The sequence below is a fragment of the Xenopus tropicalis genome, chromosome 6 (genome assembly GCF_000004195.4).
Source record: "Xenopus tropicalis strain Nigerian chromosome 6, UCB_Xtro_10.0, whole genome shotgun sequence".
NCBI classification, from domain to species: Eukaryota; Metazoa; Chordata; class Amphibia; order Anura; family Pipidae; genus Xenopus; species Xenopus tropicalis.
In genome coordinates this window covers 32,972,430-32,994,365 of record NC_030682.2, presented here as the reverse complement: position 1 = coordinate 32,994,365, position 21,936 = coordinate 32,972,430, and the positions used below count along the sequence as shown (strand labels likewise).

The 21,936-nt window shown below is 38.5% G+C and overlaps 1 protein-coding gene across 2 annotated transcripts in view; it reads right to left on the bottom strand.

The window, feature by feature from the left end:
* Positions 1-12,235: 12,235 nt before the first annotated feature.
* col1a2 (collagen type I alpha 2) overlaps positions 12,236-21,936 on the bottom strand; it is a 35,622-nt gene continuing 25,921 nt past the window's right edge. Inside the window, exons 34-51 of one of the 2 annotated variants that reach the window (NM_001079250.1) lie at positions 21,715-21,768; positions 21,573-21,626; positions 21,374-21,481; positions 19,780-19,833; positions 19,637-19,690; positions 19,310-19,471; positions 18,611-18,718; positions 17,832-17,939; positions 17,651-17,704; positions 17,410-17,517; positions 16,933-16,986; positions 16,737-16,844; positions 15,613-15,666; positions 15,421-15,528; positions 14,911-15,157; positions 14,555-14,742; positions 13,767-14,009; positions 12,671-13,078 (exon numbers count right to left, since the gene is read on the bottom strand). In NM_001079250.1, coding sequence (NP_001072718.1) covers positions 12,932-13,078; positions 13,767-14,009; positions 14,555-14,742; positions 14,911-15,157; positions 15,421-15,528; positions 15,613-15,666; positions 16,737-16,844; positions 16,933-16,986; positions 17,410-17,517; positions 17,651-17,704; positions 17,832-17,939; positions 18,611-18,718; positions 19,310-19,471; positions 19,637-19,690; positions 19,780-19,833; positions 21,374-21,481; positions 21,573-21,626; positions 21,715-21,768 — 2,013 coding nt within the window. In that variant the 3' untranslated portion in view covers positions 12,671-12,931. Of the gene's footprint in view, positions 13,079-13,766; positions 14,010-14,554; positions 14,743-14,910; positions 15,158-15,420; positions 15,529-15,612; positions 15,667-16,736; positions 16,845-16,932; positions 16,987-17,409; positions 17,518-17,650; positions 17,705-17,831; positions 17,940-18,610; positions 18,719-19,309; positions 19,472-19,636; positions 19,691-19,779; positions 19,834-21,373; positions 21,482-21,572; positions 21,627-21,714; positions 21,769-21,936 lie in introns of both variants that reach the window. The other variant, XM_012964923.3, reaches the window with a different exon arrangement.

Genomic DNA, 21,936 nt, shown 5'->3' with positions numbered 1-21,936 from the left:
ACTTCTATAGAAACTCGTAAGCTTTTTGATGATGAATTTTTACATTTTGGGTCACTTTACTTAACGACCAATTTCAGTGCGATCCAACAAAACTGTCAAATTATCATAAAGTTGTTGCGCACCAACCGTTCGTACATCTGCCGATCTTTCTTCTGACATCGATCAGAAAATTCATGGGGCATTTTTACAAATTTTCCATCAATCGTTTGCTTAAGAATTTGGAAACTGCACATGTACTAACCATTCTTTGGTACGAACATTCATTTCAATAAATGACAGAAATCACAAAGATATATAAGCTATATTTTTTCAACTTTTTTTTTGCCTGTACAACAACCAAAAACTTTAAAGAGGAAACTGTACAATACAGCATACAGTACATTCTCTTTTAAATTGTCCATAGGACATTACAAAATTGTTTGCAGGACCAAGTACAGCTTGAAAAGAGTGTATATGAAAGCATATATGCTAATTATAAACAACGTGCGATAAGAAAAATATATTTTAAAAATCTGCGTGTGTATTAGGCTTGGAATTTATATTGCTGTCTGGTGATAAAAAACATACAACATAATGAATAAAATGAACAGGTCCATCTATAGCATGCTAATGGGGTTACATAATAAAAGGAGCAAAGTTTGCTACAAGTCTATAGTAACCAATCAGCAGGCAGCTGATTCACCAACATTTTACTGCCCCTATAGGTTTCTGCACCTGAGCAACCTTTGTGTCTATTACATATAGCAGCGCTGTCCAACTTCTGTGGTACCGAGGGCCGGAATTTTTCTGGCCAACACAGTAGAGGGCCAGCCAGCACATAATTACACATCTTAGGGACCATATAATGACTATTTTCAAATGCTAACACTAACGCTAACTCCCAGAACAAACCCCCTGCCAGGTCCACCTCCCACAGGCAGCATAAGGCAGGCAGAGTATGGCACACACAGGCAGCAAAGGGCAGGGAGAGTATGGCACACACAGACAGTACTCTGCCTTCTCTATGCTGCTGCCCTACTCTGCCTGTATGTGCCATACTCTGCCCTATGCTGCCTGTGTGTGCCATACTCTGCCTGCCCTATGCTGCATGTATGTGCCATACTCTGTCTGCCCTATGTTGCCTGTGTGTGCCATACTCTGGCTGCCCTACTCTGCCTGTATGTGCCATACTCTGCCTGCCCTATGCTACCTGTGTGTATGGCACCCATAGACAGCATACACTGACACAATGCTGGCACTGCTCCTACAGTCTTAGGTGTGAGCCTGAGGTGTGAACACTGCAGGGGGTGAACAATGCAGAAATTAAAAGGTAAACAGTACAGGGGATTAAATGTTTAAACAATACAGGGGGATTACAGCCTGAATCTGAGGTGAGAACCATGCAGGGGGCCAGTTAATCTCAGTACAGATACAGTACTGATACCATTTGAAGTTTACACAAAGGTAAGGGGGGCCGCCAGTTGGACAGCCCTGAATATAGGATTAAAGGTAATTTAAAGTTGATCATATCCGTTAAAGAAAAAAAGATAAGTATGCATAGCCCTATTTATTATAGCTCAGTTGTTAATGTAGGTGTGGATCTGTGTATGGCATATACCTGTAATTACAAACAATATTACCTGTCTTTAATATGTGCTGTACCTTGTCAAGGAGTACATAGGTCACTATCATCATCAATGTCATCTATTTATATAGCACCAGCAAGTTACGCAGCACTTTTTTACTATTATTAGTAGTAGTAGTAAAACATATTTATAAAATGCCAACATATTGCACAGCAAAACCAGTATACATTCAAGAAAACATACAAAGCAACCAATAATAAATACAAGAGGTAAAGAGGGCCCTGCTGAAAAGGGCTTACAATCTAAAAAGTTTTACATTCATTTATAAGAAACTGGTCTTTGTTCAATTGTTGAACACACAATGGTTATAGAATAAAAATAGAATCAAAGGACTCTGCTCGCAAGAGCTTACTATCAGAAGGTACTTATACTGGAGCAGGAGCATGGAGCATCATGGGAATTAAAAATTGGCTCTGCCCTTTTTGAGGACAAAACACAACCCCATTGGGGTTAAGAAAAATGAAACGTTGATAAAAGAAGGGATGCAATTAAGAACTGGTTGTTAATGCGCAGGTATTTCCCTTCTCTAAAGTACAATTAGGGTTGCAACCTTTTTCTATAAACTATTCCCGCTAGAAGGGGGCATGTTCACAAGGGGTAGGATCATGCTGTAAATGGGGGATTTATTGAGTATGGAGGGAAGAAAGGGCCAGATCAAAGGAAAGTTAATTGCAGGTAAATTTGTAATACCGTCCTTGGCTGGTGATTTACCGACTAGATTGGTTAAGTACTGGCCAGGTGGCAACCTCAAGTACAATGCCCCTTTGCACCAAACTGTTATGTATGCTCTGGGTAAGCACCCTGGGAAGGGGGAAAGGTCAGATAATTACAAATTTGCCAGCATTTACTGACAAGGCCCCGCCCACAGTTTCCCATTAATTGTGTCTTATAGAGAATATATATTGCGTGCTTCAGTGCAATCAAAGGAACCATGAAAGTCTAGTATACAGGTCCTTTTCAAAAAATTAGCATATTGTGATAAAGTTCATTATTTTCTGTAATGTACTGATAAACATTAGACTTTCATATATTTTAGATTCATTACACACAACTGAAGTAGTTCAAGCCTTTTCTTGTTTTAATATTGATGATTGTGGCATACAGCTCATGAAAACCCAAAATTCCTATCTCAAAAAATTAGCATATAATGAAAAGGTTCTCTAAACGAGCTATTAACCTAATCATCTGAATCAACAAATTAACTCTAAAAACCTGCAAAAGATTCCTGAGGCTTTTAAAAACTCCCAGCCTGGTTCATTACTCAAAACCGCAATCATGGGTAAGACTGCCGACCTGACTGCTGTCCAGAAGACCATCATTGACACCCTCAAGCAAGAGGGTAAGACACAGAAAGAAATTTCTGAACAAATAGGCTGTTCCCAGAGTGCTGTATCAAGGCACCTCAGTGGGAAGTCTGTGGGAAGGAAAAAGTGTGGCAGAAAACGCTGCACAACGAGAAGAGGTGACTGGGCCCTGAGGAAGATTATGGAGAAGGACCGATTCCTGACCTTGGGGGACCTGCGGAAGCAGTGGACTGAGTCTGGAGTAGAAACATCCAGAGCCACCGTGTACAGGCGTATGCAGGAAATGGGCTACAGGTGCTGCATTCCCCAGGTCAAGCCACTTTTGAACCAGAAACAGCGGCAGAAGCACCTGACCTGGGCTACAGAGAAGCAGCACTGGACTGTTGCTCAGTGGTCCAAAGTATGTCATTCGGAAATCAAGGTGCCAGAGTCTGGAGGAAGACTGGGGAGAGGGAAATGCCAAAATGCCTGAAGTCCAGTGTCAAGTACCCACAGTCAGTGATGGTCTGGGGTGCCATGTCAGTTGCTGGTGTTGGTCCACTGTGTTTTATCAAGGGCAGGGTCAATGCAGCTAGCTATCAGGAGATTTTGGAGCACTTCATGCTTCCATCTGCTGAAAAGCTTTATGGAGATGAAGATTTCATTTTTCAGCATGACCTGGCACCTGCTCACAGTGCCAAAACCACTGGTAAATGGTTTACTGACCATGGTATTACTGTGCTCAATTGGCCTGCCAACTCTCCTGACCTGAACCCCATAGAGAATCTGTGGGATATTGTGAAGAGAAAGTTGAGAGACACAAGAGCCAACACTCTGGATGAGCTTAAGGCCGCTATTGAAGCATCCTGGGCCTCCATAACACCTGAGCAGTGCCACAGGCTGATTGCCTCCATGCCACGCCACATTGAAGCAGTCATTTCTGCAAAAGGATTCCCAACCAAGTATTGAGTGCATAACTGAACATAATTATTTGAAGGTTGACTTTTTTTGTATTAAAAACACTTTTCTTTTATTGGTCGGATGAAATATGCTAATTTTTTGAGATAGGAATTTTGGGTTTTCATGAGCTGTATGCCACAATCATCAATATTAAAACAAGAAAAGGCTTGAACTACTTCAGTTGTGTGTAATGAATCTAAAATATATGAAAGTCTAATGTTTATCAGTACATTACAGAAAATAATGAACTTTATCACAATATGCTAATTTTTTGAAAAGGACCTGTATATCAAGGGCAAATGCGCACAGAGGCATTTGGCAAATCTGCTCAAACTTCTCTTCAAGTGCACTTTATAATGCATTTTAGTATCTGAGAAAAATGCATTTGAAATGTCTGGAAGATAGTGGGCAGTTTGGCAAAGGGATTACCTATAAATGTAAACAATTTACAGTACTTTAACACAGGAGCAGATTATGTTGTTTCTATACCATTAGCTACTTAAAATGGTTATTTTAAGACTATAGAGGTTATTATATTATATTGGCCTTTAACGAACATCTAGACTGGCTATTATGAACTTTTGAGTCCTGCCTTTTATATTGCCTGTTTAGTTTTGTTACTTCTATAAAGTAAATCAAGTTTCATGGGACTTTCTGTAAACAGTTCCTACAGTGCCACTTAAAGTAGAACAAAACCCCCCAAAAGTTATATGTATATACTGCACTTACTGCACCATTCTAAAGATTCAGCATCTCTATATTATAATAAAGCAATAATCTGCAGAGAACAAACCCAAGCAAATTGCCCTCTTTCATGCCAGTCTTGTGCCTCACTGGTTTTTGTGTGTGTCAGCGTTCTGTAGCAAACTCACTAAACTATGTGTCTGTGTCTCTTTAGTGGTTTGGCAGCAGCCTATATCAATGTACATGATGATGCATGAGCAAAAAATGCTGTTCTAATTATGATCTGCATAGCTTTTCATTCAATTACATGATTATTGAATGTATCATCACTTCCAACCAGTCTGGCCACATTAGTCCTTAAAAAGTGTTCACCCAACTGGAATATGGTTTATTCAGTGCCAATTACACACTTGTCCTTGCCTTCTTATCTATTGACTTCGCTTTACGGAAAAGTTAAGATTTCCAAAAGATTTGAGTCTGAGACCCCTCCACCCATAGCTGCCCCAGAGAGGCACGAGAAGGGGATTAGAAAAAATAGAAAGGGACTGAAAAGTCTTCTGATGTAGAAACTGACGCTAGATTATTCAATTCTGATGGTAAATGTACCAATTTCAGAGCTTCCGTGTAATGAGAATCTGAATTAATTACTAATGAGTAGGGATGCACTGAATCCAAAATTCCATTCGGGATTGGCCAAGATTCTGCCTTTTTTTTTTTTGGCAGAATTTGGCCGAATCCATGCTCCTGGCAAAAAAGAATCCAAATTCTTTAAATCACATGACTTTTTGTCATGTAAACACGGAAGTTGAACATCTTTTTTAACCCTTCCGTAGCCTATTTTGCATATGCAAATTAGGTTTAGGATTCAGTTCGGTTTTCGGGCAAATCTCTCACGAAAGTTCGGCCAAAGAGAAAAAAAGTGGATTTGGTGCATCCCTACTAATAAGCTTTCTATTGTGATATTTATAGTCTGTAAAACAGCAGAAAAGAGAATGGGGGGGGGCTACTGGGGGCATCTTTGGGGGCACAGATCTTCCCTGCTAAAGGCCTGTGCGTGCCTTGGGCTGGTACAGAAACCCAAAACATAATTTACAGAATGTTTACCCTACTTCTTTTATATGCTTTGTTCTCCATTAAATACATGTTTTCCAACAGAAACTGCACCTATACATGTACATTTCTTTGATAGCCCATCCCTTTTCAGTAATAATTTGCAGAATATCAGTTTAGTGTCCCTCTATGGGATCATTTCAGGGAAAGATATCTTCACTGTTGTGGGGCTCCTATACCTCTGAGCAGCGACAGCAGACCAGTGACAAAGTTAGTGCTGTTGGGGAGCATCTTTTGTGGGCTTTCATTTCCATTTTAAAGAATGAAGGTTATTGACCCATTGAAACCCCCTTTATTAGCAGGACATTTTGTAATCAGAATTTGTGGGATATCGGTTTAGTTCCTCACTGCAGAGCATTATGTCTGTTTCTCCATTCTTTTATGGGCACCTGCAATAACATTTATAGACCTATATAAAACCTGGAATTCTTAGAGCACCAGTGACACCCAAAAATGCAAATCATTCATATCATACGTACAAATATTTAATGTGATGCTGTTGTCCTGGATTTTAGTGGATGAATCGTTGCTTACATAAGCAACCCTTGTTGTCTAACTAAAGCCCTCCCCCAGCCTCATTGGTCCATGGGTGCCTCCTAAAAGCCATGCAGAACTAAACTTCATGTGTATTTACAGAAAACTAAATTACTTCCCAGAAAGGATTAGGTATGTGGCCTCTTGGCCCAGTTTCTAATACTTATATAACCAGGCCATGTGTAACATGTTCTTTCTTCTACAGTACTAGACAGAACTAAGTCATGTTGCTTTACCAGATTGGGTGCAGTTTTACAATAAAATCAGGCAGATTCTTTGTGCTAGTACATACAGTGCTGTTACAGACAATGTCTGATTGCCCTTTCCTAGCATACTGCACAGGTTTACTTGCCAAGAGAAACAATAGTGCTGATTAACCCATCTGTCCCCTTCTTTTTAAACACTCCCTAAGATATATATATATTTAAATACATGATGATGAACCTATGCCCTGCCATAAGGAAAGCTTGACAGGTGGAGAAAGATTTACACCTGTATTGAGCTAGATGAATGAACACTAAAGGCTCCAAGATTAAATGAGCAAAGATTGTGTTGTTTATAACATAAACATATTGCATTTAGAGAGGGGGAAAGCTAATGTATTGTAGTTAGAAGCAGGGTGGGGCTGGCATACCTCCCAACATTTGAAAATGCAAAGAGGGACAAAAATAAACGGTGAGTGTACCACGGTGAACATTTTTGACCACACCCATTTTGTGACCACGCCTCTAAATACCACTCCCTTTTTTCAAAATTTGTAATGTAAAGTTTAAATACAATTCAGGAGGTTTTGAGGTCTTATTTTATGTTATTACAGTTTTGCTAATGAAGGTGAAATTGCCCTTTAAGATTCAAGTCTCTTTTCCCACAAGAGACCTGTTTAACTTATTAGTAGTGTGCAAGGTCCACCGGGACTGCTACCCCAGGGGCCCCCATCACCCACTCATTCGCCAGCAGCCCTTTACCCCCGTGCATGTAGCTTATACTTCGCCTCGATCAAGAAAGGTGATTGGGTCTCGGTTGGCGGGACCTACTGGGTGTTTTACCAGTGTCCCTGGTTAAAAGTCTCATATTTTGAAGTTATTGGTCTTTTTAACCTATCCACTATGTATCATAGTCTATATTATCCAATTGAGCAAAAATGAACTAAGGTGGGTCCATTTATTCATAAGGGATTTAATATTTCTGTTACAGGTACCAGAGTACCCAAATAGAAGGGGGCACCAAACTGATTATAGTTCTTGTGTATAATTAACACCTGTAACACACAGGTTACAGTCACCTGACATTTGTAATTACCAGCCCCATATTCAAACACTGAAAGGGAAGGTATCATATAGTATAAACTATTTCATACAGGGCTCTATTTGCATTGGTGACATCTGTTTTTTCCTCTATTAAAATATCCAGTATGTGGATATTGCACCTGGTATTTACCACATCAAATTTATGTGGTGAATTTCTGCATAGTAACATTATGTATATTAACATTTTTTTGATCTATTATCTATATCTAATAGTATGGTCTGTTAAATACACTGTATTTCCAGATAGTTTACAAATCAAACCAGACTTCAAGTATTAACAGGACAGATATCAGAGTGATCCTTTGTTAATGAGGCTGAATCAGCATCTTAAATCTGCTCAGGTATGGCCAGCTTTGCCTGCATCTAAATCCTCGTTTGTGTAGGTCTGTAAAACCCTAGGAGTATACAACCCTAAGGGGCACATTCATGAAAACGCGAGTTCGAATGCCGAATGGTACAAATTCGGATTGGATATGAAAATTTCTGAAGATCGTAAATATCATGAAAATGCTTACGAAAAAATCGTATTAGTCTCGATAATATCGTATTGGCGATGCGAAAGTCACGAAATTTTCGTACCGAACGATTGTAAACAGCGGGATAACCTTTCTGATTTTTCGCACAAGCGTACGGAAAAGTCGTGCAAGCATACGTAAAAGCCGCGCAAGACACGAAAAATTCTGCGAAAATACATTCGGAGCGTTCAAATGAACACTCCAAGTATTCGTGTCTTAATAAATCTGCCCCTTAGAGTTGTGACTTTCTCAGGAAAACAAAACACAGGGCAAACTGGGCGATGAACTATCATTCTGTGGCTACTAAAGCAAATAAAGTGCTGTCTTGTATAAAGAAGGGCATTGACTCAAGGGATGAGAACATAATTTTGCCGCTTTATAGGTCCCTGGTAAGGCCTCACCTTGAGTATGCAGTGCAGTTTTGGGCTCCAGTCCTTAAGAAGGATATTAATGAGCTGGAGAAAGTGCAGAGACTGCAACTAAACTGGTAAAGGGGATGGAAGATTTAAACTATGAGGTGAGACTGTCAGGGTTGGGGTTGTTTTCTCTGGAAAAAAGGCCCTTGCGAGGGGACATGATTACTCTGTACAAGTACATTAGAGGGGATTATAGACAGATAGGGGGTGTTCTTTTTTCCCATAAAAATGGTCAGCGCACCAGAGGCCCCCCCTTTAGAGTAGAAGAACGGAGCTTCCATTTGAAGCAGCATAGGGGGGTTTTCACGGTGAGGGCAGTGAGGTTGGGGAATGCCCTTCCTAGTGATGTGGTAATGGCAGATTCTGTTAATGCCTATAAGAGGGGCCTGGATGAGTTCTTGAACAATCATAGTATCCAAGGCTATTGTGATACTAAAATCTACAGTTAGTATTAATGTTGGTATATATGGTTTATGTATGTAAGGGAGTATAGGTTTGTGGGTGCTGGGTTTACTTGGAAGAGTTGAACTTGATAGACTTTGGTCTTTTTTTAACCCTGGTTAACTATGTACTATATAACTATGTAATCACTCTGGTGTCCCAAAAGCGTTGTGGTTTCTATTAGTATTGGGACAAATTCTGGTCTATTGGTTATACATAAAACTGGATTTTTTTTTCATTTTATTTTCAAATGTATTTAGGTTAGGAGCACCCTCTAGTGGAAAGTTGCGATATGGATAGTTCTACCCTGACAGCAGTACCACTTAAAATGGCCACCCACACCGGGAGCTCTTTCCCAGTGAGGGTAGCCTAGCCCCGGTGGGGGCTGTTTCTGTTAAAAAAAAGATTGTTTCCTCCAACCAGAATGTGGACTCAGCTCACACCTCTGGTGAGGGAAGCAATTTTATGCTGATAAGACAAAAAATGTTCTAGTGCTCAAAAAAGTAGGATCTGACTTTCTTTTAGAAAAGATACAATGAGGAATTTAGAAATAGCATTCCAGAGGTAAGAAACAATAAAGAGAATTCTAGGTTAAATGATGTTGTGGAGCTAGTTTTCAGTTGTTGGCTTCCGATCCTTTCTTCGACCAGATTGGCAATATAAGGGACCTATGCTGTTAATAAACTCATTGTGTTCATTGTTCATTGTGTTCATTGTGTTCAAAGGCAGAGACAAATGAAGGTTTAAAGTGGATTCTGAGGAAGTGACTTATTGCTGTCACACAATGTGTAAAGCTGAGGTTTTCCCTTTCTTTTCTTGATTCTTAAGCACTCTGTGGATTTTAGTATGAAATAAAGTTTGCTTTCATGTGTCAGAAGAATTCTGTGTCCTCCATCATGCAGCCTGGTATGTGATCCGAAGCCACAAGGGATCATCTTGTATGTATATTTGCCCCGATGCCAGAGCGGGTTTAGGTGGATCAGCAGAGGTAAGTGCGAGTAAGCCGACTTCCCACCCCTTTGTCTCTGTAGTGGAGGCAGTGTTTACCTTTTTGACTTGGCCTTGGGCTTTCAAGAAAGAAACCAACTTCTATGTACAGCAATGGTATCTCTTACAGAAGAGAAGTAAGGCCATTGAGTTCATTTAAGCATATATTTCTAATTTTATCCCATTATCTTTTCATTAGAAAAGTGTTTTATTTGATTGTAACCAAACTGCATAACTCCGTATTGGTAGCAAAACAATCCTACTTACAACCTCAAATAGGTCCCAAGCCTTCCAGATACATACATGTAAAAAATAAGATGTATTATGACAAGCCATCTATTGGTAGCCTTCTTAAACAAATATTTCATCCTCCTCTTGTGTTTAGCCCAGGAAACAGGAGAATAGGCTGCCAACTTGGTCATGAATCTCCTAGTCAGCATTCAGTGTTTGGCCATGGTTAGGCATCTAAAAGATGAACTACTGCAAAATTAAAATGTAATACAAGCATGTGGGATGTTATCCAGAATGCTAAGGACATTTAGGGTTTTCTGGATAAGTGATTTGGATCACTATGTTTTGTCTATTAAAAAAATCATTTAAACATTAACCCCAATAGGATTGTTTTACTTCCAATAAGGATTAATTAATATATTAATATATTTTAGTTGGGATCATGTACAAGGTACTCTTTTATTATTACAGAGAAAAAGGAAATCATACCTTTATAAACTTTATTTCATGTAAATAAAAACTTTCTAAATTTAAAAAATTTAAAGTTTGTAGTTATTAAATGAATCAAGTTCCTTTTCACTATTCCCGCTCAGCAATCTGTCTCTACATGTAGCTTTGTTTTGGAGTTATTAAAAAAGACAGCTAGCTCCAATACATTGACTAGGAAAATGGAGCTCAGAGCATGGAAGTATCTGACATGTCTATCAAAGTTTGACTGCTTGAAGAGAGAGATATTGCCGAGAGGAGGATACTGAAAAGTAATGTATTTTAGAAAATACAGAATTTGTAATTGATTACACCTTCATATTAAATTGTAATTTCTGCAAGTTTCCATTTAAATTCAGGAATCAATAAATAAAGTAGGGTTGTAGGGGTGTTAAATTGAACTGCTTCATGGGCACAGACTGTGTATTCCTGCTCTATTACTGGGATTAGCTAAATGTCAGAACACAGCTACTTCCAGTAGATTTACCAGTGCACAGACAAGCAGCCTTCATAATGGACTCCTGCTTATCTGTGGTGAAGAAAAGGAGCTGTGTACTGGTAATATAATTATCTTCCTCACAAAGACCAAATATAAAATAGCTGCAGTTTCCCTGTTTAGCTTAAGAAATAATAAAAAACATACATGTTGTATGTTAACAACAATAGGCAAAAAGTATGTTCAGCACAAGCCTTTTTCATTTCACTGATTTGGAAAAAGGGGAAATGTTGTTCCATGAAGGATTCTCTTGATCACTAAAACAACCTTTTCTGAGAGTGTTTTTTTTTTTTTTTATTTAAACACTATGAAAATCCAAGCAAAGTGAAATTTTTGTATTTTTATAAGGATCCTTGGAAGAGGTTATCTGAAGCAACCATGAGCGCTTTCACATATGCGAAGCAGCCACAGATAGATTAGGCACCCTGTGCAGAATAACCTATGTCAGCTCATGTTCTGCTCTGCCATTAATAAACTCTTTGTAATGGCATTTTGGTACCAAAGTCATCCCTGTGTTTTACCCTAGCTAGAACTGGGGTTGTGCTCCTGACCCCTCACAGTTAAGGTTCAACTTTCACTTAAACTGTAAGATGGTGGATTAATTACCAAGGGTTATTAGCTCATTTGAGCTGTAGGCTGCTAAACAAATAAGTCACCTGATTGTAGTATGTAAAGAGTAACCCCAGTGGCGTAAAGGGATATCCTTTACATTCACCAACATGTTAGTCTGTTCATAGTCTATAATCTTTACCAACATAGATAATTCCCTGGAAATAAGCATGGCATGGAATATGCAGACATATTTTAAGGTATAGTGGCCCTATAAACCTCTGTAAATAAAATTATATGTGTATAAATAAAAAAGTAAAGTAACAGAGTTCCTGCAGTTTGTTCTTTGTTATTATACTTAACTCATGTGTAGCTCTCTTTGTGGTTTTGAAATTATTTTGGTCTCTAATCTCCTTCCAAGCAGCCCCCCAAAATCAAGAATATCTCAGTTTCTTGCACCTTTGATGTTTGCACTATATACTATGTGGACATGATTAATAGCAGTGGTAGAACCATGGAGTTGTCCCATATCTATACTTAGGAAATGGTCATGGGCAATGAAAAGATGTTTGCCATCTAATTTTCCAATTTTGGACACTGGACATAATTGGTTCTGGTTTTTCCACAATTTATTTAAACATCTCACATATACAAAAATAGCACAGTTTGTTGAATAAAAATATGCCTCTTTCTGCCCAATCAAAATGATGGCACCATTAGAAAAGAAATGAACCTGAATGAAGAAATGATCCACATGGATGTCCTGGGCTTTCCTACAACTTGCTTAAATGTGTGAAAGCTTTCCCCAAATAAACCACGCAGTACAACTTCGTACGGAAAAGTGAGTCGTAAGCTTTATTAGCACCACGGAATTTTTGAGCACCTTAATTAGCACCATTGTAGAATGACTCTTATTAGAAACACCGTATTTTCTTAATTGCTCGATGGAGTTGCAGAGACACTTTTGTTTGAGGTAGTCAAAACCTGTGGAAGTTGTGGTTTTAAACTTCCTCCATGGAAGATATTGAAAGGCCAAAAAACGGTGCAAGCTTTCACGGTTTTTATTTTGGTTTTTTGTCATTTTTTTAAAACAAAGCTGACATTTTCCACTACTTGATGTTTAATTTGTGAAAGACTTCAGAGTCCTCCCTGGAGTGAATTTAATTGCATTGCATGATGCTTGATTCTGTCCAACTCTTTTGCCCAGATTTTTTCAAGTGGATGCGTGGAACAATGGGAGGAGTCAGCTTTCAGTAATAAAAAAGGAAGGGCAAAGAGAGGATATTTTTAAGTTAATTTGAGTTCATTTATTTGAAACAGACTGGGCCAATGTCCAGACCAAACTCTTGGTCATCACCACCAATGTCCAAAGGTGCAATGTCCAGGATGGGTAAGCGAGATGGTTTGTTAGTTCTGTATTCTATGACTGTTCTTCCCCATTCACCCGTATGTTGCTGAAACAGAAAAAAACAACAAAAACAAGTTAGAAACAGTAAAAAGGAAAAAGAACCCAGACCAATAGGAATTGCAAAAATGACTTCTTAGCCTTAATATTATTGGAAGTTACATTTTTCCTACAAATGTTTTGTATTAACTGCTCTACAAATTTCTTCTTGTGCTCTTTGCAGAACTGTGTACATCAAGCTGGATGCTCCAAAAGTTTATATAAGTACTGTGCCTAAAGGAAACAATACTTAAACAGAAAGTTCACCTATGAATTAACTTTACTGTAAGTTTTAAATTGACCTAACTAACATTTTAGTTCATTTATTATTTTATTTTGTATGGTTATTTCAATACTCTAATCCTGTTCAATCTATTTCTTGGCTGCCACTGGAAAAGTTCCCTGATTTCTAAATCGCTGCCTAGTTGCTAGGATAATTAAGCTCACACCACCAAATAGCAGCTGAACTGGTATCAAAACAAAAAACACACAAACCACTATATATTATATATCTGTAAACGCTGGGCTTTTAGAAATGCAGATCCCAAAATACATTTTCATTGTATTAAGGCTTGATTCAGTTTGGCTTCTGGCAAAAGCCTGACATTTGAGTAGGTTTTTAGATTGACCTCTTTAGTGATCCTGGACATAAATTTTTTTTTCACAGTACAGTCTAAGACTTTTAGCTTTACACATACCGTGCAACCATCTTCTAGGACACTGAAAGTGAATCTGCTGTTGCCCTCTGCGCGTAGCTCAACGTCATTGGATCCTTGTAGCAAAATGGCCTTCTTCAGGTTTCCAGTCTGTCCATCCATATAGGCAATGCTGTTCTTGCAGTGGTAGGTAATATTCTGAGATGCGTGATTAGCCAGTAAACGCATGAAAGCAAACTGTGTGGCCATGTCCTTGGATGTGACTCCTTCTTCGTTGTATTCAATCTAATTCAGGGAAAAGAAGCAAATAATTATACACGTGATTTGCTCAATATTTTAATTAAAGTAATAAAATAAGAGCAATGTCTTAGACTAAACTGATCTAAACTACAGTGGGGTCAGAAAACAATTATATTTGTGTCTTGTCTTGCCTGCAATGTACAGTAGACTACCGATGACAAGGGTCATGCCATGCCATACTTGTACTAATGATACAGCTGTGCTTACATGTATTCAATTTGCCACTGTCCAATGCAGTTAGATACAAACTTTAAATGTTTGCACAAATGTACTTGTTTTCTGATACAACTAGAAGTTATTGAGACCCACAAAAAAACTGTTTACATTCTAACCCCAAAAAAATGGGTTATCAGTTTTGCACACATATGTTTAAACTAGTAGATCAGCTAGGGCACCCATACACCCTCAGTATTAGTGGACCTGCTAGCAGTAGTCTCTATTAAAACCACCGTTCTCCTTTAAACGTTTTGAAATATAAATATTAATCACAAAGGATGACATCATCTATTCTTTTATGGGTTCCTCTGTACCTGTGTGCCACCATTGATGGTTTCACCGAACCATACATGCTTCCTTTGTTTGGTCTTGCTAGTGTACCAGTTCTTCTGTGGAATGCTGTCTGGGTTGGCATGGATGCAGGTCTCACCAGTGGAGAAATCACAGAAAACTCTGATGGAATCAGATGTGCAGCCTTGGTTAGGATCGATCCAGTAGAATCCTGAAATTATGGATAATAAAATAATTTGTTATTAATGTTAGACTGAGCGGCGCCCTACTCACTGAACATAATTCCATGTTACTTGAGAAGTAAATTTACACTAATACATTTAAGTAGCTTTCTAAACAAATGTTACCTTACAAGTATAAAATGGGAATAACAACATACCACTGCTCCAATCTGGGTGGCTGAGTCTTAAGTCACGGCAAGTGCGGGCAGGGTTCTTCTTTGAGCCTTCTGGGGTCAGGATTGTCTCAATTTGGTTGTTCAAAGATTTCAGAGTGGCATCAACTTCATAATCCTTTGGTCTACGAGCAGGCTGGTCAGCTCTGAAGAATTCACCACCAAAGCCACCATCATATCCACCACCAGATGCGCCAGCAGGACCAGGAAGACCAGGTGGTCCAGGAGGACCCTATCATTAAACAGAAAAAGATAAGAGAAAGCAAAGCAGGAAGCAACAAAAATGTTGTCACAATTAAGACATAATAAACAGTAAAATGGCTTTAGACATTTCCTCGATGCACTGGGTTCTGCAGCTTCCATATGTGCTTATTATTGAGTCATTTTTAAGAATTAAAATGTTATAGCCAACATTTATCTTAATTCTTTTACCAAGAATTACCTGTTCACAGTATGTTGAGTGCATATTGAAACAGTTATTATAATGTCACTTACAGCAGGACCTTGGTGACCAGCTGGACCACGAAGACCGACTGGACCAATTGGACCATTATGTCCGGAACGTCCTTCTTTGCCTGGAGGACCGGATGGGCCAGCTGGACCCTAAAGAAGGTAACCAATTAGTCATATTGGCAACAGAAAACATAATTATGTTGTCTATTACTACCTTTTAGCACTTTTACATACCCGTGGGCCAGATGGACCGTTGGAACCAGCAGGACCTGTTTCTCCTGGAGAACCCTGTTTGGAAAGTAAAAATGATCACAATTAATCTCACACATATATGTGAGCCTAAAAACAAATTTGGTTTGTAAAAGAGTGATGTTGATACTATGTAGAGGAATATAGCAAGTTCTCTGTAGTTCCAAGCTGTTGAAAGCTACTTCTTTCAGTGTTTATATAATGAATGATTAATATATTAATATGATGTGTTAAGATGCTATAAGTTGACCAACCTAAAAAGGGAGGGCATTTTAGAAAATATTGCTGGGTCTTATAAAAAGTGTTTTTTTTAAATTGATTAAGTAAGTGTTTCTTTTTTAGGGACAAAGGCAAGTAGGTATCTGTTGGTACACTAATGCTTCTATGTTGAGTTGGCTTTAATTTAGTGATTTTTTTGAATGTTGCTTTCCTAAAAGCTCAAAAGATCAAAATACTGTAACTGAGCTATTGAAGGCTTGCGTGAATTATTAGGCTTTAATGATACAGCTACCCAAGGTTTAGTGCACTGTCTGGTCTTTATAAGTAATATAGTCGGTATTAGCGGCCTCCTGTGCAACTTCCAGGCACAAACCGTCCGTTAAAATCAGGTCTGATTAAACAAAATTATATATTGACTGAGCCAACATATCAGCAAAGTCAATAATAGCCAGGAACTGGAAAAAGACTACCACTGAGTTCACTGGAAGCTAAAATAATAAGCACTGCCACAACTATACATGGCCCTGCACACTTAAAACCTCATAAGCTCACCACAGGGCCGCAGACTATAAAATGTACAATGTACAGACCTCTATGTACAGACCTCTACCAGTCTGTTACAAAATGTTGAACCCAGCTGCTATGATTATGCTATCTATATTGGTTTGCTTCTTTTGTTCTTTTTGAAGTTATCTTTTAAACAATGCATTTGAAAAGCATCTCCCTCCTGGGTTTTTATTTATTGTAATTCATTCAAGTAGAGTATATTGTTGCAATTAACTTTTTTTTTTCTGATAAATAGTTTATCTAGCAACATCAATGCCATTAACTAATGCTTAGTAACTCATATCAACCCATCCTAATTATTAATTGTTGTACACTGTACTCACAGCAGGGCCAGGGAGACCTTGTAAACCATTATGTCCTTTGCGTCCATCCAAACCTCTAGCTCCCCTCTCACCAGCTTCACCCTTGTCACCACGAGTACCTTGTTGTCCCTGTAAAATGGCAAAAGTTCATGTAATAAATTCATCAATTCTGTTTTTGACTTAACAAGTTGTGTTTAATATCACAAAATATACTTACAGATGGGCCTCTGGGACCAGCAGGGCCAACAGCTCCAGCATGACCAACGGGACCCTTAGAGAAGCCAAGAAAATCCATTAGAAATGCATATAGCAGGCATTGTCTCAGTTATGCTACTCAGAACAAATTTGTTATAAATATAATATATTCATAATTACACCAAAGTAAACTAACACAAAATCATTTTAATACTAAGGGCTGTGTGTAATAAAAGGCATACACGTAATAAAAAAATTGCAAAAATAAGAATAAAAATTGTTATGTAATAATATTCATAACACATTTTATTACATTCCAAACTTTTTTTGGTTCAAAACAATGGCTGGTCAGTAAAACACTTTATTACATACATTGCAAAGTTAAGCCAAAGACAAAATGCCCAATAATTTTCAGGCCCCTTAGCCAACTTGTGATTGGCTAGAGGTCCATAAGTTAAAAACCCATAACAACAAATTTGTCTATTGTTTGCACACTTACAGGTTCACCACGATTTCCAGATTTTCCAGAAGGACCAACAGCTCCTGGAGCTCCAACAGCACCAAGAGATCCAGCAGGGCCAGTGCCTCCAGGATAGCCACGTTCTCCCTACGTTGAGACATAAATAGTAAGTATGCTTTTCATTTTTTACCTAGAAGAACTGGGCTACAAATACTAAGTCACTTATACTGTGTATTTATGATAAGCTGGGAATAAGTCAATAAAATTGTCAACTACTAACCTTAACTCCAGGAAGACCATCACGACCGGGAGGACCATCATTACCAGGATTGCCCTTTGTAAAGTAAAAAAAATAAATTTGTAAATAAAATCGATGCTGAACAGGTTTTTTAGTTAAACCTGTTTATCATTAAATTAAACTAGAACTGACTGAGGCTGAACTCAGTGTGGCTATAACTTACATCACGACCAGCTTCACCATGAACACCAGTCAGACCGGGAGAACCCACGGGGCCAGAGGGGCCACGGGAACCAGCAGAACCTGCAGGGCCAGCAGGACCTGACTCACCCTGTAAAGGAAAAACACAGCACACTTACTTTATAGATTTTCCAATATTTTAACATTTGTAATTTTACATTTTTACTAAAATTTAAAGATTGTTGAAGTATCCATTAATAAACTTTTGTTGTTTTATGCTATATAATACTGCTGAAAAAAGAATATTTGTCAAATTGTTTGGCAGATGCTACTATATAGAGCCTATTTCATACTAACTGTACTGGTTATGATGGGATGACTTTTTCTATTCATGTCAAAGATGTATGACAAAACTTTTTGTAGACCCCTAATCAAGGTCGGACTGGGGGTGAGGACAGGTGCCCCCGCCGGCCATGTCCCCTAATTCCCTCCTCCTCCTCCTTGCAGGGGCCCCCCTGAACCCCCTCGCAGGGCATAACAGATATAACAGATATTTTATGTCTAGATAATTAAACAAGCAATATGACTGAAAAAATGACTGACAATGGCAAAGCCCATCTGTTCCTTTTACATTATAAGCATACTGCCCAGATTTGGATGGGCAGTTTAGCCAATTTTGACCATACTGCTCTACCTTCTAGGCATGTATGGTGGGTCAGGAGGGATATTTTCAACAGACCATCTTTCAATCCTCTCAGGTTGCAGCTGATCTATTTAGTTTGAAAATGTTATCTGGCATTGGCATAGAGAATTTGTACTCACATTAGCTCCAGGGCCACCAGGGGTACCACGTTCACCTCTTGCTCCTGGAAGACCAGAGATACCAAGAGCACCAAGGACACCAGAAGGACCAGAAGCTCCAGGAGGACCCTGAAATTGAAAGAGGGAATATATATTTTTTTAAACGTATTTTTTATTGGTTTTAAACTGAAAAGTTAGAAGAAAGTAGGAAAAGGAGGGAAGGAGAGGGGGAAGCTGGACATCATATAATTGTTTACATTGAAACAACAAGTATGATATGCTAAACATGAAACCCTGCAGTGCATGTTGGGCAGAAAAATCTTAGTGTGACAAATACAGAAATACCCACCCACACTGACATGAGTAGACCTTTTTTTACAATTACTTTTTGAATCTACATACTTTGATTACTGTTAGACAACTTAATACTGACCATCTGATAGCCTTACACTTTTTATGAGCACTCCCATTTATATGGTTCATTTACTAAAGGAGTGTGAAGTGCATAAAATCTGTGAAAATGTGCTCTTTTTTATCCCTAATGCAGCATTCTTTCTCAAAAATCTATCGTAATTGCACTTCATGCATAAAGAGGAAAAATTCTGAGCCAGATGCCAGAGGCACAACTTGGCACTGCGAGGTAAGTGGTGGAATAAAGGCAGAATGTGGGTGACAGTATGGTCATAACACAAATTAACTAAAGGTGATAAAAAGACTTACAGCAGGACCAGATTCACCAGATGAACCCTTCTCTCCAATCAAACCTTGTGGACCACCGATACCTTGTTCTCCAGGACGGCCAACTGGTCCACTGTCACCACGAGGACCTCTTGGACCATCTTTACCAGGATGGCCTGTAGCACCGGAAGGACCAACAATACCCTATGAAACAACAATAATGTAGGGCATGTGTTATTTTATGGGTTTTATAAGTTGTTAACAGTCATCTGAAAACTCATATTGCATGTTATCATTCAGAGTCCTATATTGGACTCTACAGAAGCAATTTAAGTTTTAATTAGATATAAAGTAATAGTATTGACTTACAGCAGGACCAGGAGCACCAGTTCTTCCAGCAGGACCAGGGAAACCATTTGCACCCTGAAATAGAAAAATATGGAAAATCAACCTAATGGTCACTAACTGAATTCTCTTTTTGGTAGGAATGTAAATAAAAGATTTTTACTCACAGGAGCACCACCATCACCTCGGGGACCTGTAGTACCAGCTGGGCCATTGGGACCCTAAAATGAAGAACAAAAAATTAAGTATGACTTTAGTATGGTATGAATTTAGAAGGATCTAAAACCATTGCTAAACCCCAGTGTTTAGCACTATCAGCCTAAACCCTTGCACAATATCTGCAATCAGTATTACTAATGAAATAATACATCAAGGATGTCCTAACTGTTGCTTTGTTATGGCCACTAAATTTCAGTACTGTGCTTTGTTCCAGATGATCAGAAATGTAGTGAAGGACTGCAAGCTGGACTAGCCTGATGGAATGTAAGCTGTGGCAGTACAAATGATTGTTAGAAAGTAAAGCTAACTTCCTTTCAAAAAACATTTCATTGCTGGCTATGGGTCTCTAGATATTTTGCAATTTATTCTTCAACAAATCTGGCTTGCAATAACTTTTTAGTTAAAAGTTTTCTAGAATATGCACATTAGGGAGTTCTATTGTTGTATCGTCCAGACAACCTATTCTCAGTCTCCATTAAGTCCACATATTTATTGTATTGCTGACTCCCATATACCCACTAAAATGGGTTTTTTTGCCCCTCTAGTCACATCATTGCAAATATCCCAACCCCTTCAGTGACATCACCAGGCATATCCTTCCCTGCAGTAACCTCTCCTTCTATACAGAGCCTAATTACGATGGCAGAGGTAGTTTGAGTGCTGGTATAAACAGGCAGGCAAAGTCTCAGGCCAGGGTGGCTTACAATTTAGACTATGGCTATTAGGCTGCTATTATTTAATAATCCAAGCAACTATGCAACAACCGTACAGAACAGAGAATCAGTAGGTGAGAGTCTATATAGAAAAAGTAACCAATAAAAAAAATGTTTCAATTGTCAACAACTAGATAACATTTTCAGTTACAGGCTACAAAGAAGCAGAATGAGAAGGTTAACAAATGAAACAAAAATTCAAAATGAAAAATCAAGACCAACTGAAAAGTTGCTTGGAACAGGTCCATAGATTAAAATTCAGTTAAAATAATAAAGGGTACCTAGACATATTATGCCTCTTATAAACAAAGTCTTAAAAGCAAAATTTCCACACACCTTAAGGGTAAATATTAAAGAAAAAATAAATTACACAGCAGCTGAGGCTTAGTATAAGGTGCTCAGCTGGAAATCACAATTCTCCCTTAAAGAGATGTACCGGTATGTACTTTCCACTGAAGTGACCATGAAAAAGGAATAAAGGTATAACTTTATCTAAATGTCATAATTTCTGTATTGCAATGGTATGATTAAATGTTCTTCTGTGAATTAAATGAGTTTCTGTGAGTGCAGGCTTTACGTACACCAAATCTTGCATTAAGGGCAAGATAACCCGACAGAAAACAGAAGCTTTAATACTAAATTTGGGTTTACCATCCAGGGCTAAAATAGTCACTTGTCTTTTTAACCCAAGTTAACTATATCAATATGTAAATTAAATATGGATATTCAGTTTTAAGATATCTAGTTTTTACTCTTCCTGGGAGGAATTTCTAACCAAGAATAGGTCCCTATGTTCTGCATAATTCTTGCTGTTAGTGACATTACTTACTGCGGGTCCATGGGAACCAACTGCACCGAGAGCACCAGGAGAACCAGATTCACCCTTTGGTCCTTTTGGTCCTCTTTCACCCTTGACACCAGTGTGACCAGCTGCACCCTATTGGGTAACAAGTGTGGCATTAATATCTAATCACATGATGGATTGGATTCTCAAAACTATATTTCCTGCTGAATAGTCAGGTACTTACAGGAGGACCAGCGAAACCAGTAGAACCAGCAGGACCAGCTTCACCGCGTTCACCCTTGAAAAAATAAGGAAATGGGTGAATGCACACAATGATTTATTTAGGTCCATATTATTATATGCTTCTGTTATTAGTGGTTACTTACAGGAGCTCCACGAGGACCAGCAAGACCAGAAGGACCAGCAGGGCCAGATTCACCCTAAAGTGGAAAACAGACCATAATAATTATAAAAATATATTGTGGGTGTGGACATTGAGTACTAAGATTGTATTATTCGAGAGATAAGACTAATACATTTTGTTGGTATGATGTAAAAAACATTATATTAAATAAGCTAAATGGGCAGATATGATAAGGGTATATTAA